At 44.1% G+C, this 13068-nt stretch overlaps 1 protein-coding gene across 8 annotated transcripts in view; it reads left to right on the top strand.

The window, feature by feature from the left end:
* DENND4A (DENN domain containing 4A) overlaps positions 1–13068 on the top strand; it is a 2028245-nt gene that overhangs the window by 1470451 nt on the left and 544726 nt on the right. For all 8 annotated transcript variants that reach the window (XM_069624248.1, XM_069624254.1, XM_069624251.1 and 5 more), the window contains one exon: positions 5554–5682. In XM_069624248.1, the coding sequence (XP_069480349.1) occupies positions 5554–5682 (129 nt within the window). The remainder of the gene's footprint in view (positions 1–5553; positions 5683–13068) is intronic.

Below are 13068 nucleotides of genomic sequence, written 5' to 3'. Positions count from 1 at the left end.
TGCTATCCGTCAGAATACCTTTCGTCCTTCGGGATCATCGTGGAGAGGACGGTCCTTTCGTTACTATTCCTCATATGGAAGGGGCAGGGGACGACCGGCTCAAAGAGGCCAAGGAAGATTTACCCGTGGTGGACGGGGTAGGGGAAAGAAAGCCGCACCCGCAGGAGCAGGAGCCACTTTACCTTCGGCAACTGCATCAGCCGCTTCAAAACCACTCTGAGGTCTCCCCTCACAGAACACCAGTAGGGGGCAGGTTAACTCACCATCTGACGGAATGGCAGGCTATTACGTCAGATGCTTGGGCTCTGGAGACAGTGGCCCAAGGTTACTGCCTGCCCTTCCTACATATCCCTCAGAGTCATCCACCGGGGAACAACCCTTTGAAGCTTCCAGATCCGCTCCTCTTGCAGGAGGTTTTAGACCTGCTAGAGAAAGGTGCCATAGAACTGGTACCTGTAGCGGAAAGGAACAAGGGTTGGTACTCCCCCTACTTCATAATACCGAAGAAGGACGGAGGACTGAGACCCATCTTAGACTTACGGGAATTGAACAAATTCCTCCGAAAGGACAAGTTCAAGATGGTGACTCTCTCTCAGATCCTTCAGGCCCTCCAGCTTCAGGACTGGTTGGTATCTCTAGACCTCCAGGACGCTTATTTCCATGTGCCGATCCATCCCAGGCACAGGAGATACCTGAGGTTCGCAATTGGCAGCTCTCATTATCAATTTCGAGTTCTGCCATTTGGGCTAACCTCCGCCCCGAGGGTCTTTACCAAGCTAATGTCGGTTGTGGCTGCAAGTCTAAGGAGGGAAGGGATTCATGTCTACCCTTACCTAGACGATTGGTTGATCAGAGCTGTATCTTCGGAACAGGCTCAGAGACAACTGGATTATGTTTGCCACTTCCTTCACAAGCTGGGCTTCTCCCTCAATTTAAAGAAGTCACAGATGATACCATCACAGAGACTCCAATTCATTGGAGCAGTCCTGGACACTTCCCTGGGAAAAGCCTTGCCACCAGAGGTGAGGGCTCGAGATATTCTGCAGATGGTCATCAGATTTCAGAATGCCCAATATCTCCCAGCCTACGACTTTCTGAGGTTGCTAGGCCTCATGGCATCCTGCATATTCCTCGTGCCGGAGGCTCGCCTGAGAATGAGATCCCTCCAGTGGGCACTGAGAACTCAGTGGTCACAGTTCTCAGGAAGGATGACAGATCTCCTTCGGATCCCGGTCAAAGTAGCCCGAGACCTTCAGTGGTGGGCCTGTCGGGAGAACATCCTGAAAGGAGAAATGTTTTGGCAACCATGGCCGGAGATAACAGTAGTCACGGATGCCTCACTCACGGGGTGGGGAGCTCACGCCAACGACTTGACCATCAGCGGTCGTTGGTCTCCATCGGAGTCCAGACTACATATCAACCTGTTGGAGCTGAGAGCCATCAGACTAGCGCTGAAGGCTTTTCTGCCGTCTGTACGGGGAAGAAACGTCCTAATAATGACGGACAATACAGTGGCCATGCACTACCTCATCAAAAGAGGAGGCGTAGGCTCACTACCACTGTGCAGAGAGGCGATGCAGCTCTGGTTTTGGGCAATTCAGGAAGGAATCTCTCTATCGGCAATTCACCTAGCCGGAGAGAAGAACTTGACAGCGGACGCTCTGAGCAGGCAGAGCACAGTCTCTCACGAGTGGGAGATAGCTCAGGAAGTCCTTCAAGAGATCTTCGCCCTTTGGGGAACCCCTCAAGTGGATCTGTTCGCCACCAGTATCAACAGGAAGTGCGACAGATTTTGCTCAAGGGAATTTCCCCCGAGAGGAGCTCTAGGAGATGCGTTCGTAGTGGACTGGGAGTTCCCACTTCTGTACGCGTTCCCTCCGGTCCCTGTCATTCCTCAAATGATCAGGAGGTTGAGAAGGTTTCGGAAGACCATGATCCTAATTGCCCCGGATTGGGCCAGGAGAACGTGGTACCCGGACCTTCTAGACATGTCCATCTGCCCTCCAATTCGACTGCCATACAGAGAGGATCTTCTCTCGCAGAAGGAAGGTCAGGTTCTCCATCCAGCCATCAAGACCCTCAACCTTCACGCTTGGTGTCTGAAAGGTTGAGGTACAAGGATTGGGACCTTCCGGATGATGTTATGGAGGTGTTGCTTTCGGCCAGAAGGCCGGCAACTAAAACTCTATACCGCTGCCGTTGGAACAAATTTTGCAGCTGGTGCAGAGAAAAGAATATTGAACCCTTTTCTTGTGGTACACCTATGGTGTTGTCATTCTTACTTTACCTGGCTAATTCAGGCCTACAGGTTGGCACAATTAAGGGCTATCTCGCAGCGCTATCAATCTTTAAGCGCACTGCAGAGGAGCCTTCATACTTCAAAATTCCATTGGTAATACAATACCTAAAAGGATTAACTAATGTTTATCCCCCGAAACCTTTTCAAGTTCCCTTATGGGATTTAAACCTAATTTTAAACTTCCTAAAGGGTGCCCCTTTTGAACCACTACACTCTTGTTCATTGAAGCTTCTCACCCTCAAAACTGTTTTGCTAATAGCATTGACATCTGCTAGAAGGGTTAGCGAGTTGCAAGCCTTATCGTGTAAACCTCCACATACAATCTTTTACAAGGACAAAGTTGTTCTTCAGGTGAAGCCTAACTTCCTCCCGAAGGTAGTCTCGGAGTTTCACATCACTCAGAAGATTATATTACCTTCTTTCTACCCTCCTCCTCATCCGGGGAAGGAGGAAGAGAGACTGCACAGGCTGGACCCTAAGCGAGCCTTGAGCTTCTATATCAGCAGATTGGCTAAGATCAGACAAGCAGACCAACTCTTTGTAGGTTATGCAGGACATAAGTTGGGCCTTCCAATAACAAAACAAACCATCTCCAGATGGATTATTTTAGCCATTCTGGAGTGCTACAAATTGGCAGGAAAGGAGCCTCCTCAAAATCTAAGGGCTCATTCTACCAGGGGTATCGCAACATCCTCAGCCCTTCAAAGAGGGGTGCCAATTCGAGATATATGTGCGGCTGCCACATGGTCGTCCGCACATACATTTACCAAATTCTATAGCCTGGATTCCTCCTCTAGTCAAGAAACTAGATTCGGCAAGGCTGTGTTACACTCTGTCCATTCTGGAAGGGTAACATAACTTTTATTACTCCCGCCTCCAGTCACAATACCACTGCTATGGGAGTCTATCTAAGATAAGGAATACGTCGGAGGACACAATCCCTTCGAAGAACTAGTTACTCTTACCTTGTAACGTTCTTTCGATGGGATGTTCCTCCGACGTATTCCTTATCGACCCTCCCATCCATCCCCGCAGTATGACTTCCTGTGGGTTTGCAGCCTATGCTCCTTCAAGGTGATTAGTCTAATCCAAAAACATTACTGGGGACTACAAAACGGAACTGAGCAACGGACGCTGCGCGCGGCCTTTATAGGCAGGATGACGTCGACATCGGCACGGAGGCCGTCGAGGGTCATCGACTCGGCGATCATCGACGCGCAGCGCCCTCTGGCGAAAAATTTTTCCGAGGCCAGCAAAGCTGAAGGATTTATATCTAAGATAAGGAATACGTCGGAGGAACATCCCATCGAAAGAACGTTACAAGGTAAGAGTAACTAGTTCTTCTCTGCCGGACTTCACCAGCGCCTTCGGTGAAAGGAGTCCCAGTATTCTTGTAATACAGGGAGCAGACTTCTCTGTTCTCCCTTGGCCTCACCACCTTCTCCTTTGCACTTCCCAGGTTTTTCAGTGCCTCATACCGATTGGTTGCTGCTTCTTCTCTCTCTTCTGTTGTACTTCATTAGTTTCTATACTCTTACAATGTCCATTAAGACTGGGATGTTCACTTTGGTTCCACCGGGCGCTCTTCAAGGCTCTGCACATCATAGTATGATCACTCTTTGAGTTTGTTGGACTCTTCTTTGTCTCAGTGGTTCTCACAAGGGTTGGACTATCCACTTTACACAAGTATATGGAAGTTTGGGGAACTAGTGTACTGTGTCCAGCGAATAAGGATGAGTGAGGTTGGGGATGTATTGTGGGCATACTGAGTTCTCCCCAAAAGTCGTCCCTAGTCCCACAGGGCTGATCCCTGCCCATGAGATCCTCCCACTAAGTACCACCCACAGAAGGACTATCGGGTAGCAGCCTCAGATCCCTGGCTTCATCAGAAGGGGCTCCCCGCAGGTGTGCAGGGATGACAAATCTGTTGATTCGTCACACCATGATCTCGTTTTCCTGCCATCACTCCACTCTGGATGAAGGGCATCCCAATGAACCTTAGCAGTTCCCCTGATAAGGCAGATTAGTGTTGCCACTTATGAGCATCAGTGGACTCCTCTTACTCTTTGCACCCTCCATTCTTACGCCGATATCCCTGAGGCCATGTTCTACTGTCCGAACTGTTAAGAGTACTTCTTACCATGGTCCTTGCCTTTACCCTTGTGCAGTTTTGCCGATGGGAGTATCAGTATCTCACCTATCCTTCAAATTTACAGTGGAGTTTCTCAGACTGGCATTGGCATAGCTGGCTACTTCAGGTACTGAGCACAGACGGCACTGACAATTACTTCCTCTAGCCACCTCTGACAAATGTGGCCAGAGCAGGGAGTGACTCTTAATTCCAATTCAGCATACTGCCCCTACTCTTGGCCCCTGATCTGGTCTTTCATCGCACAGATATTTACTTCACTAGGTACACTCAAGCTCCTAGGATTGCAGGACATAATATTGTGAACTATTGTAGTCCAGCAGAAAGCATTGTTTTATCGGCCACAGAGTGCCTCCTGCAGGTGAGACACAGGCTAACCAGCCAAACTTGGTTTACATTGACAGGGTTTCTGCAGTTCCCATTCTGTGTCTCTGAACTAACATTAACTCCTTAGTCACAGACTTGTAGCCCTGCCCTTCTTCTAAGAGGGAAGGTGTGCAGACAATAATGTCAGGTTCTTGAATCTGGCAGTTATGCATACGAGTAGGGATTTTAACTGCGGACTAGGGCAGCACAAATGCAGTATATCCAAGAGTGATTTTTATTAATCAGCCTAGCCATCTTTTTCGACTCTAGCTCAGACCCCTCCTGTATTTACCTTTGAAGTATTGGAGGCATCAAAGAAAGACTCACTAAGTTTTCATTGCAATGTGTCAAGTCCATTGTGCCTTGGAGCAATACATATGCTTGCTCAGGGGCCATATTACCAGTTTGGGGTCTTCATGTGTTATTTCACCTAAAAGAGCATCTGTTTGTATACCTGTTACTTGGCAGCTCTTAGGACTTAGATCGATGAGAGAAATGCTTGCACATTTAATTTCCAAAAGTGCCAATGCAAATCTTCACCCTGCCTTGTGTGCTTGTAAGGTGGCTGTTTAAAAAAAAAAAAAGAAAAACACGTATATGAATTAATCATTTAGCAATTTGTCCATTCATCAACCATAATGTCTACTTTATAACTTACTATTTTTCCTTTAAGTTTCTGACAAAAACTCTGATTATGCTCTCTGCTCAGTAACCTTCCTTTGTTCTCATTTTCACTCAGTATCCGAGAATGAGGAGGTCAAAGAAAGCGAGGAATGTCTTCAGTGTCTGGCTTATCATGATTCAGAATGTGAGAAGCCTGCTCCAAACATTAACAAGGCCAGTACAGCCTCTAATATAACCAATAGGGGTAAGTTGATGTTCTTCAATATGGTAATAATATCCAACATGGTCAGTCGCATTATTCACATGTGTCCGGTGTGTGTATTTTACCAGTATATTTCCTATGGGAATAAACAAAAGCTTGCATTTTGAAAAATTCAAATAGTGGACACTTGTGTTGCAGATAAATATCCAGAAGGTGCAGGTAAGTCAATTTTTACCTCTCTGTTCTGGCTTTTTTCTTCATTACTAATAGGACACTTTCCCAGGAAGGGGGCAAAACTGAAGCATGTTGTGCAGCACATACATTTTAAATGCACTGCTGGGAAAAAATGTGTGTATATGCCCTCCCTCACCAGACCTCATGCGCACATTTTCTTGGCCCACACCACCAATGTTTTTCACCACGTGGATAAGACTGGGTATTGCGTGGCCCCTGTGCTTCCTCATTCTCAAACACGCAACAGTGTTTAGATGTTGCATCTCATGTGTTAGGTGTTTTACAAACATTGATTTGTACTTGTCATGCTTGGAGTGTCTCAGGGCAGATCACTCTGGGTCACCTTGCTCTTTCTTCAGTGCATTTTCATTAAAGAACTTCGATTGCTGCTACAAAGATGGAAGACATCTTTTCTTTAGATGCCTCCAGCAGCATTGAGGATTTTTATTGCCAGGAATGTTCTAACACTAGTGAAAAGACAAAGATGCAGTGAACAAGATAGTTAGGCTATGCATACATTGTGACTTAGGCACATGCTTTTGGTCAGGAACTGTGGTGAAAGGGACCCTGGTGGCCAAGGAAGGCCACCTGCCCTGTGATACTAACCCCAGAGGGTAAATACAGAGGATCCCCATCGACCTGCCCCCTTTCTCACCTTCTATTCTATGGCAGCTAATGTGACCCAGAGAGAGAGAGGGATGGCCAGTATGTTCCTAAGAATCCACCATGTGAACGGGACCTGCAAATAAGTGAGATAAAAAAAAAGGCAAACTGACATGCACAGGTTTGAAGCTTGCATAGCAGACCGCAAAAAGCACTGACCCCATGTACATAGACCCAGTGGTGGGGACTCAAGCTGACTCCAGACACACAAAGATAAGGGAATGCACACTGAGGATGGATCAAGCCTTGCTGGAAATATGCAGCCACCATTACAGAAAAGCTATATTCCAAATGTCAACTGCCTTTTCTTTAGCACCACAGACTAAAGCAGCTGCACTGGAGCTTGGGAGCAGGAACAAACATAACCAATGCCTGAGTTGAAATGATAAGTCTGATCAGATATCCCCCACTCGAATCATTATTACTGCAATTACACCACATTGCAAGATAGAAAGCGATGCCAGCATGTGGAAGTTTGTAGACAGTTGGAGATTACAGAATGGAACAGAGCAGGAGAGCGGATGAGGAAGATGCAGGAGTGGAGAACAGGAAAGGAAGGCCTGCTAGAAGGGAATGATCAGAAAAGAGGAGGAGGGAAGGAAGGAGGAAACCATCGGGAGGAAAAAGAAAGGAAAGATCAAAGAAAGGAAGTAGTGCGAGGAGAGAGACCAAGAGGCAAAAGGAGAAATGCGAGCAGACAGAAGGAGAGGAGAGTAAGACGTCAACAGGACGAGGAAAGTAGAAAGAGGTGGTGAATAGTGGGGTTCCAGAGACCGAGAACAGCACTTCACGAAACCAGGGTAGACCGAAATTAGCGGTGCCAGAAAGTGGCTTTGTCGGCACATTCTGAGTTGGGGAGCACAGCAAAGAAAGTTAAGCACCTTGTGGTCCCCTGGCCACAGACTGGTAGGCCCCAAGCCTACAGACCCTGAGAAGTTAAGATAAGAAAGACTAGCAGGGAGCCACAATCCAGAGTTGGTGGGACTTGAATGCCTAACAAAGACACTAAAAATCACTTGCCAGCATCAGATGGGAGGAGGAACATTTTGGTGCCACATCGCCCTTATCGAAGTGCTAAACTCAGAAAAGCCTGAAAATCTACACAGGAAAGATGAAGAAGAAATCAGCAGTCATCTGTATTTGAGACAAACTCTTTTTTTTCCATCAAAAACATTTGTAAAGAAGACTGTGAGACCTAAAGAAATGTATATGTCCTAAAGGTGACTTCATTGACAAAGACTATCACTGAGTCTTATTGAATGTTCCCTAGACTTGTTCAATTCTTATCACTATAAACTTATTGAAGGTAATGTATCCTACTTTGGTTTCAACTTTAATCCTACCCTGGTGTTTTCAACACAATAAACTTGTTTTCTTAAACCCTAGGACGTTATCTCGAATAATTTGTAGATCCCTCAAGACGTAACACCCAAACACCATTCAGATGGTGCCTCTGAGCCTATACATGAACTCATGACTGCTGCATAGATGTGCCTTAAATGCACCTTCACCGATACTTTCATTAAGCCCTCTGTTGCATCCTTTAGTCATGGATAAGGTGTGCTGCAATTAAGAATACAGCACAACTTAGCAGAAAAGCGCAATCCCACAGGTTCTGTGCTGCATTTCACATCCACTTTGGTGCCTTTAGCAGCAAGCGGGCGGTCGCCAGGCCCACATTGCCTTGGTCATAAACCCTCACAGGTGGCCTTGCTTCACAGAAGAAATGGGATGGGCAAATCTGCTCTCATTGAGCAGAGGTCCTTTAGGAACATTTATTTAAATACAGTGCATACCCAACACTGTATATGTCTTGGCATCCATACCTGGATTAGTAGATTTCTCACATTTAGCTACTTCAGAAATGCATCCCATCTTCACAGATATTTCTTGTAGCATTGGAACTTTCATAGATTCACATGCTCGAAATAATTCCCGGTCGTCGGTTTGAGTATCCTCTGTGCAACAGAATAATATAAGAGCAAGAGAAAACATTATGGCCTGTGAGCCTTATTGTGGCTCCTTGGCTTGTTTTCCCCTCAGTCCAATGAGAAGAAGAGGATGACGCTCCTCCCCAGGGACACAGTTCCAGATTCTTTCCAGCACAGTGTGTGCATTCGAGTCTTCACTCCACTCTACCAGTTTGGAGCTTCATTCGCAATAAAGCTGACATTTTCAGCTTGAAACATGATCATACAGGAACAATTGATTTTCGCTGAACACAACTGTGTGTTTTTCCTCTGGACCGGCTGCCTTTTTTGACTCATCATAGAATGGCTCATGAAGTTGCTTTATGGTAGTGCCAAAAGAAAGGTATTTCTAATGGATTGCTTTCTCCCACAGTTTTCGCGTCTTAGATATATTGGGCAGCGTCAGCTAGTTCAGATGTTTTCTTTAGAAGGGGCACAGTCCAACTGAATCTTCGAGGTCCCTCGATGTTTCTGCTGCTTGACTCCAGAAGGTACATCTAGAAGCTTATCTATGAGGAACACCTTGGTTCTTTTTTTACGTACTCTGTCCAGAACACTTTTCACCAATGTTTTCTGAAGAAAGGAAAAATAAGAGGCCGTGCTAACTACACAAAAAGGTCTCAGGATTTCTGCAGGGCACCGACTACGACTTCAAAATGTTGATTACCAATCCTCACACCATTTGCTTATGCTGCATGGGCGTCAACCATTATGTTGATTGTGGCTCAGGCCAGTCTGAGGACCAAGGCCTTGAGTGAAAGTGCAGTCAAATTGGGCCAGGGTCATTCCTCCTCCAAATACCCAGATATCCAAGATAAGAGCTCCTAAATTATGGGGCAGTGCTCTCTTAAAGAGCCTTCCTTTGACAAAGTCAAGGAGGAGGCATTACAAAAAATAGAAATCGCTCTCTTTGAAGAAGGGATTACCATTACACTTCAATATCCTCATCCTAAAATAAGAAGCATCACTCAAAAATGAATACTTCATCCAAATATTCACCGGATAGGGAAAAGGTGAGGTTCTCCAGCATTGGATCTTTCGTAGATTCACATGCTTGTTTGAATATTCCCCTTTGCCAGAGTTTGAATCCTTGGTAACATTAAAGCAGTTTCAATTGCAATGAAGAAAAACTGCAGTCACTGTAGTTTTAAGTGTTGTTTTGTGTCATTTACTCATAAGACAATAGGCAGTGGCTTCTGTAGCTCCACTCATGGAGGCCATCTTTGGATTCTTTACCGCATGTTCAGTTTACTCGATATTTTCTTCAGGACAATTTAAAACTACAACTTCAACCTTGACATCTTCTGAAAGCTACAGAGAAGTAGTTTAATAATGTGCTGTTTGAGGAGCTTCTACACTCTTGCGACTCCCTTGGAGAGGCACTTTTCTCTGTGTCCCTTTAGGGTAGAGTCCATTGATGTGTGCCTTCCGCTCTATGACTGATCTTAGAGAACCTTGCCAATCTTGCTCTAATTGCAGTTTCACTTTTTAAAATAAGACATCTTTGTAGAATATATGTAATAATGGTAACTCTGTAGTCTTCTTTAGCTTCTTAGATACGCTTTATTACAGGTTACAACAAGATAATAAGAACAGAACCACTGGGTCCCATCACCCAGGCTTAACTCACCTAGGCTGGAACCCTGACATCACATCCAACACCAAACATTCCACTGCCTCAATTCAACATTCCATCCATATAAAACAAGTACTTCACAACACATCTCCTTCCTTTCTGACAACATCACAAACACATGAAGCACATCATAACACATCTCCCTCCTTTCTAACAATACCACAAACACGTGGACTTAACATAAAACACATGCAGCAAACATCCATCACCCACACTACACACATACATCACTACTGATGTCAGCCGCACGCTATGTGCACCAAGAACTTGTGAGAGGAGATGGGACAGTTCCAACCTCCATGCATGCTGATGAAGGCAAGTAGGAGCCATATGTCTTCATCCACGTACACATTACAATTGAACCTTCCACCGGCTAGCACTCCTCCCTGGAGAACTACAACATGTCTCACTGCACATCAGGATCCTCAAAATCCAAATTCACTTATCTTGAGTGGGACGCTATCCCAATACTTCACTTAACACTTCACTGCAAATGGAAGCCGTTACCTCCCTCTATTGGGGCCACTATCTCTACACTTCACTGCTGATGGGGCACTACCCTCCTCTAGCAGGAACGCTATCCCTATACTTCACTTCTTACTTCACTGCACACTTCACTGCACTGGAGAGGCCATTTTCTCTTTTGGGACGCTAGCCCTACACTTAACTTCACTTATAAATGGGACATTATCCCTACACTACACAGGGAAGGCGCTACCTTCCTCTATAGCGACGTTATCCCTAAACTTCACAAACTTCTGATATATATGCACTATCACACTTCAGATATCTTTGAACTTCATACCATAGTCAACAATGGCGACTCACTTCAAAAATAGAGCTTTTTGCATTTCAATATATCTTGCTACAAATAAAATCTGTAAATCTATAAATCTTTAAGAATTCTTGCAGCCTACTTTTACTTTATGCACATATCTTTAAATTTATATAGGTCCAGGGTCATGATGTCCAAAGCAACATGGACGTCCCAATAGGAGAAGGTAGCGCCTTACCAGTGTAGTTAAGTATGAAGTCTGAAGCCAGTGTAGGGATTCTGTCCCAATATTATTATTATTATTATTATTTATTTAGTTGTTTTTCAGTTCATAAAAGTATACAACTTTTACATGCTTTCATACTTTCTCACAGTTAATTCATTACAATACTCAAACATACATATTTTTACATACATTTCCATCAATCTTTGATTATTTAAAAGAATCATACTATCTGTTTATCTAAAACTTTTTTTCAGAACCATTACAAATATTTTAAAGACATTCAATTATACATGGAACAGTTTGCCATACCCTGTCTAGAGTGATGTACACCGCTTCTGATTGCACATTCAAACACCATGTCCAAAAGTCTTCTGATTGTACATATTCCATGTTATGGACAAAATGACCTTAGTTTACTATATAGTGTTTTCGTCTTTCAGGACAGCTTGTAAGCGCATGTTTCACAGTTTCTAACGTGCCAACATTTTGGCACATGCAGCAATATCAGTCCTTTATCATTAGCAGCCTAAATCTACGAACCCGCAGATCTGGGCATCGTTTTAGGTACCTCTGTGGTTTAAAGTACGTATGCAAAATTCATTTAATGTATTTAAAGTTTTTAAGTCCATACATGCGAATGAAATTCCTCTCCCAATCATAAACGCTTTTTTGATTGCAGGAAAATATCCACACTGATTAGCTTTAGCTACCCACTGCAACTCTTGAAAATATTCACAGCAAGTAGACACATATTTACACCTAGATTTAATAAAATCAATTTTAGTAACATGTGTACCTATGAGTTGTAATAGTTCACTTTCTGGGTGACACACTGCTTTCAATGCTAATAAACCTCGCTGTTGTCTAACAATAGAACTTAATGACTGGATGCCAAGTTCCACTCTAATATATTGGATTGGGCATGAACGAGGCACGCCCAGAATAGTACCCCAAAATTGTCCTTCAATCCTATCTAGAAAGGATAGATCGGTGATGGTAATGGCTTCAAGACCATAAACTAAAACCAGCGTAAACCATTGGCGGTATAATATCAGTAGACCTTTCAGAGAGTATCCTGCATAGTCTCTTGCAAATGTATTCACCATCATGGTGATTTGTTTAGCTCGTCTAACTTTGTTCTCAATTAAACAACGATAACCGATTTTACAATTGAAGAGGACTCCCAAATATTTATACACCCCTGTGTATTCAACGTTACCCCATGATACTTCCATTTTTACGTTAACTCTCTTACAAGAAAACAGCATGACCTGCTTTTTTTTAGATTGATAGACAATCCGTGTTCTTTCGCAAAGCTGCCAAGTTCTTCAAGCATCGCTTTCATCCCTCTAAATGAATGGTCTATCATCACTAGATCGTCCGCATATAACATGGCAGATATATTTTCAAATTTAGCTGGGCAACTGGCTTTAGCAGCTAGTCATCTAATCAGATCTGCTAAATAGAGATTAAATAGAAGGGCAGCCAAGAGATATCCTTGTTTCACACCTCTATTCACTCTTATAGATTGTGTTAATTTGCCTTCATAGTCAAGGCGAATTTGTACACTGTTGTTTTTGTGTAATTTAACCAGGATATCTACAATCCAACTAGGGCATTCCAGCTTCATCAACATTTCCCACAATTTGCTTCAGTCAACACTGTCAAATGCGGATTTAAAATCTACAAAAGTGACATACATAGAAGGACTTTTACTGGTTTTAGCTTTGGTAGTAATAGCATCCAATATTTGAATATTATGAGTTGTGCTTGTACCTCGTCTAAATCCAGTTTGGAAAGGATGCAAAAGGCGGTTAGTTTGAGCCCAATCATTAATATGTTCCAGTACAATTGCGATGAACACCTTGCCAGTGGAATCTAATATCGACAATAGCCGATAATTCTCTGGCAAGGCTCTTTCTCC

This window comes from Ambystoma mexicanum, chromosome 11, assembly GCF_040938575.1.
Source record: "Ambystoma mexicanum isolate Mex_15411 chromosome 11, UKY_AmexF1_1, whole genome shotgun sequence".
Classification (NCBI taxonomy): domain Eukaryota; kingdom Metazoa; phylum Chordata; class Amphibia; order Caudata; family Ambystomatidae; genus Ambystoma; species Ambystoma mexicanum.
The sequence above is the reverse complement of the archived record's forward strand: the minus strand, read 5'-3'. Positions and strand labels throughout refer to the sequence as shown.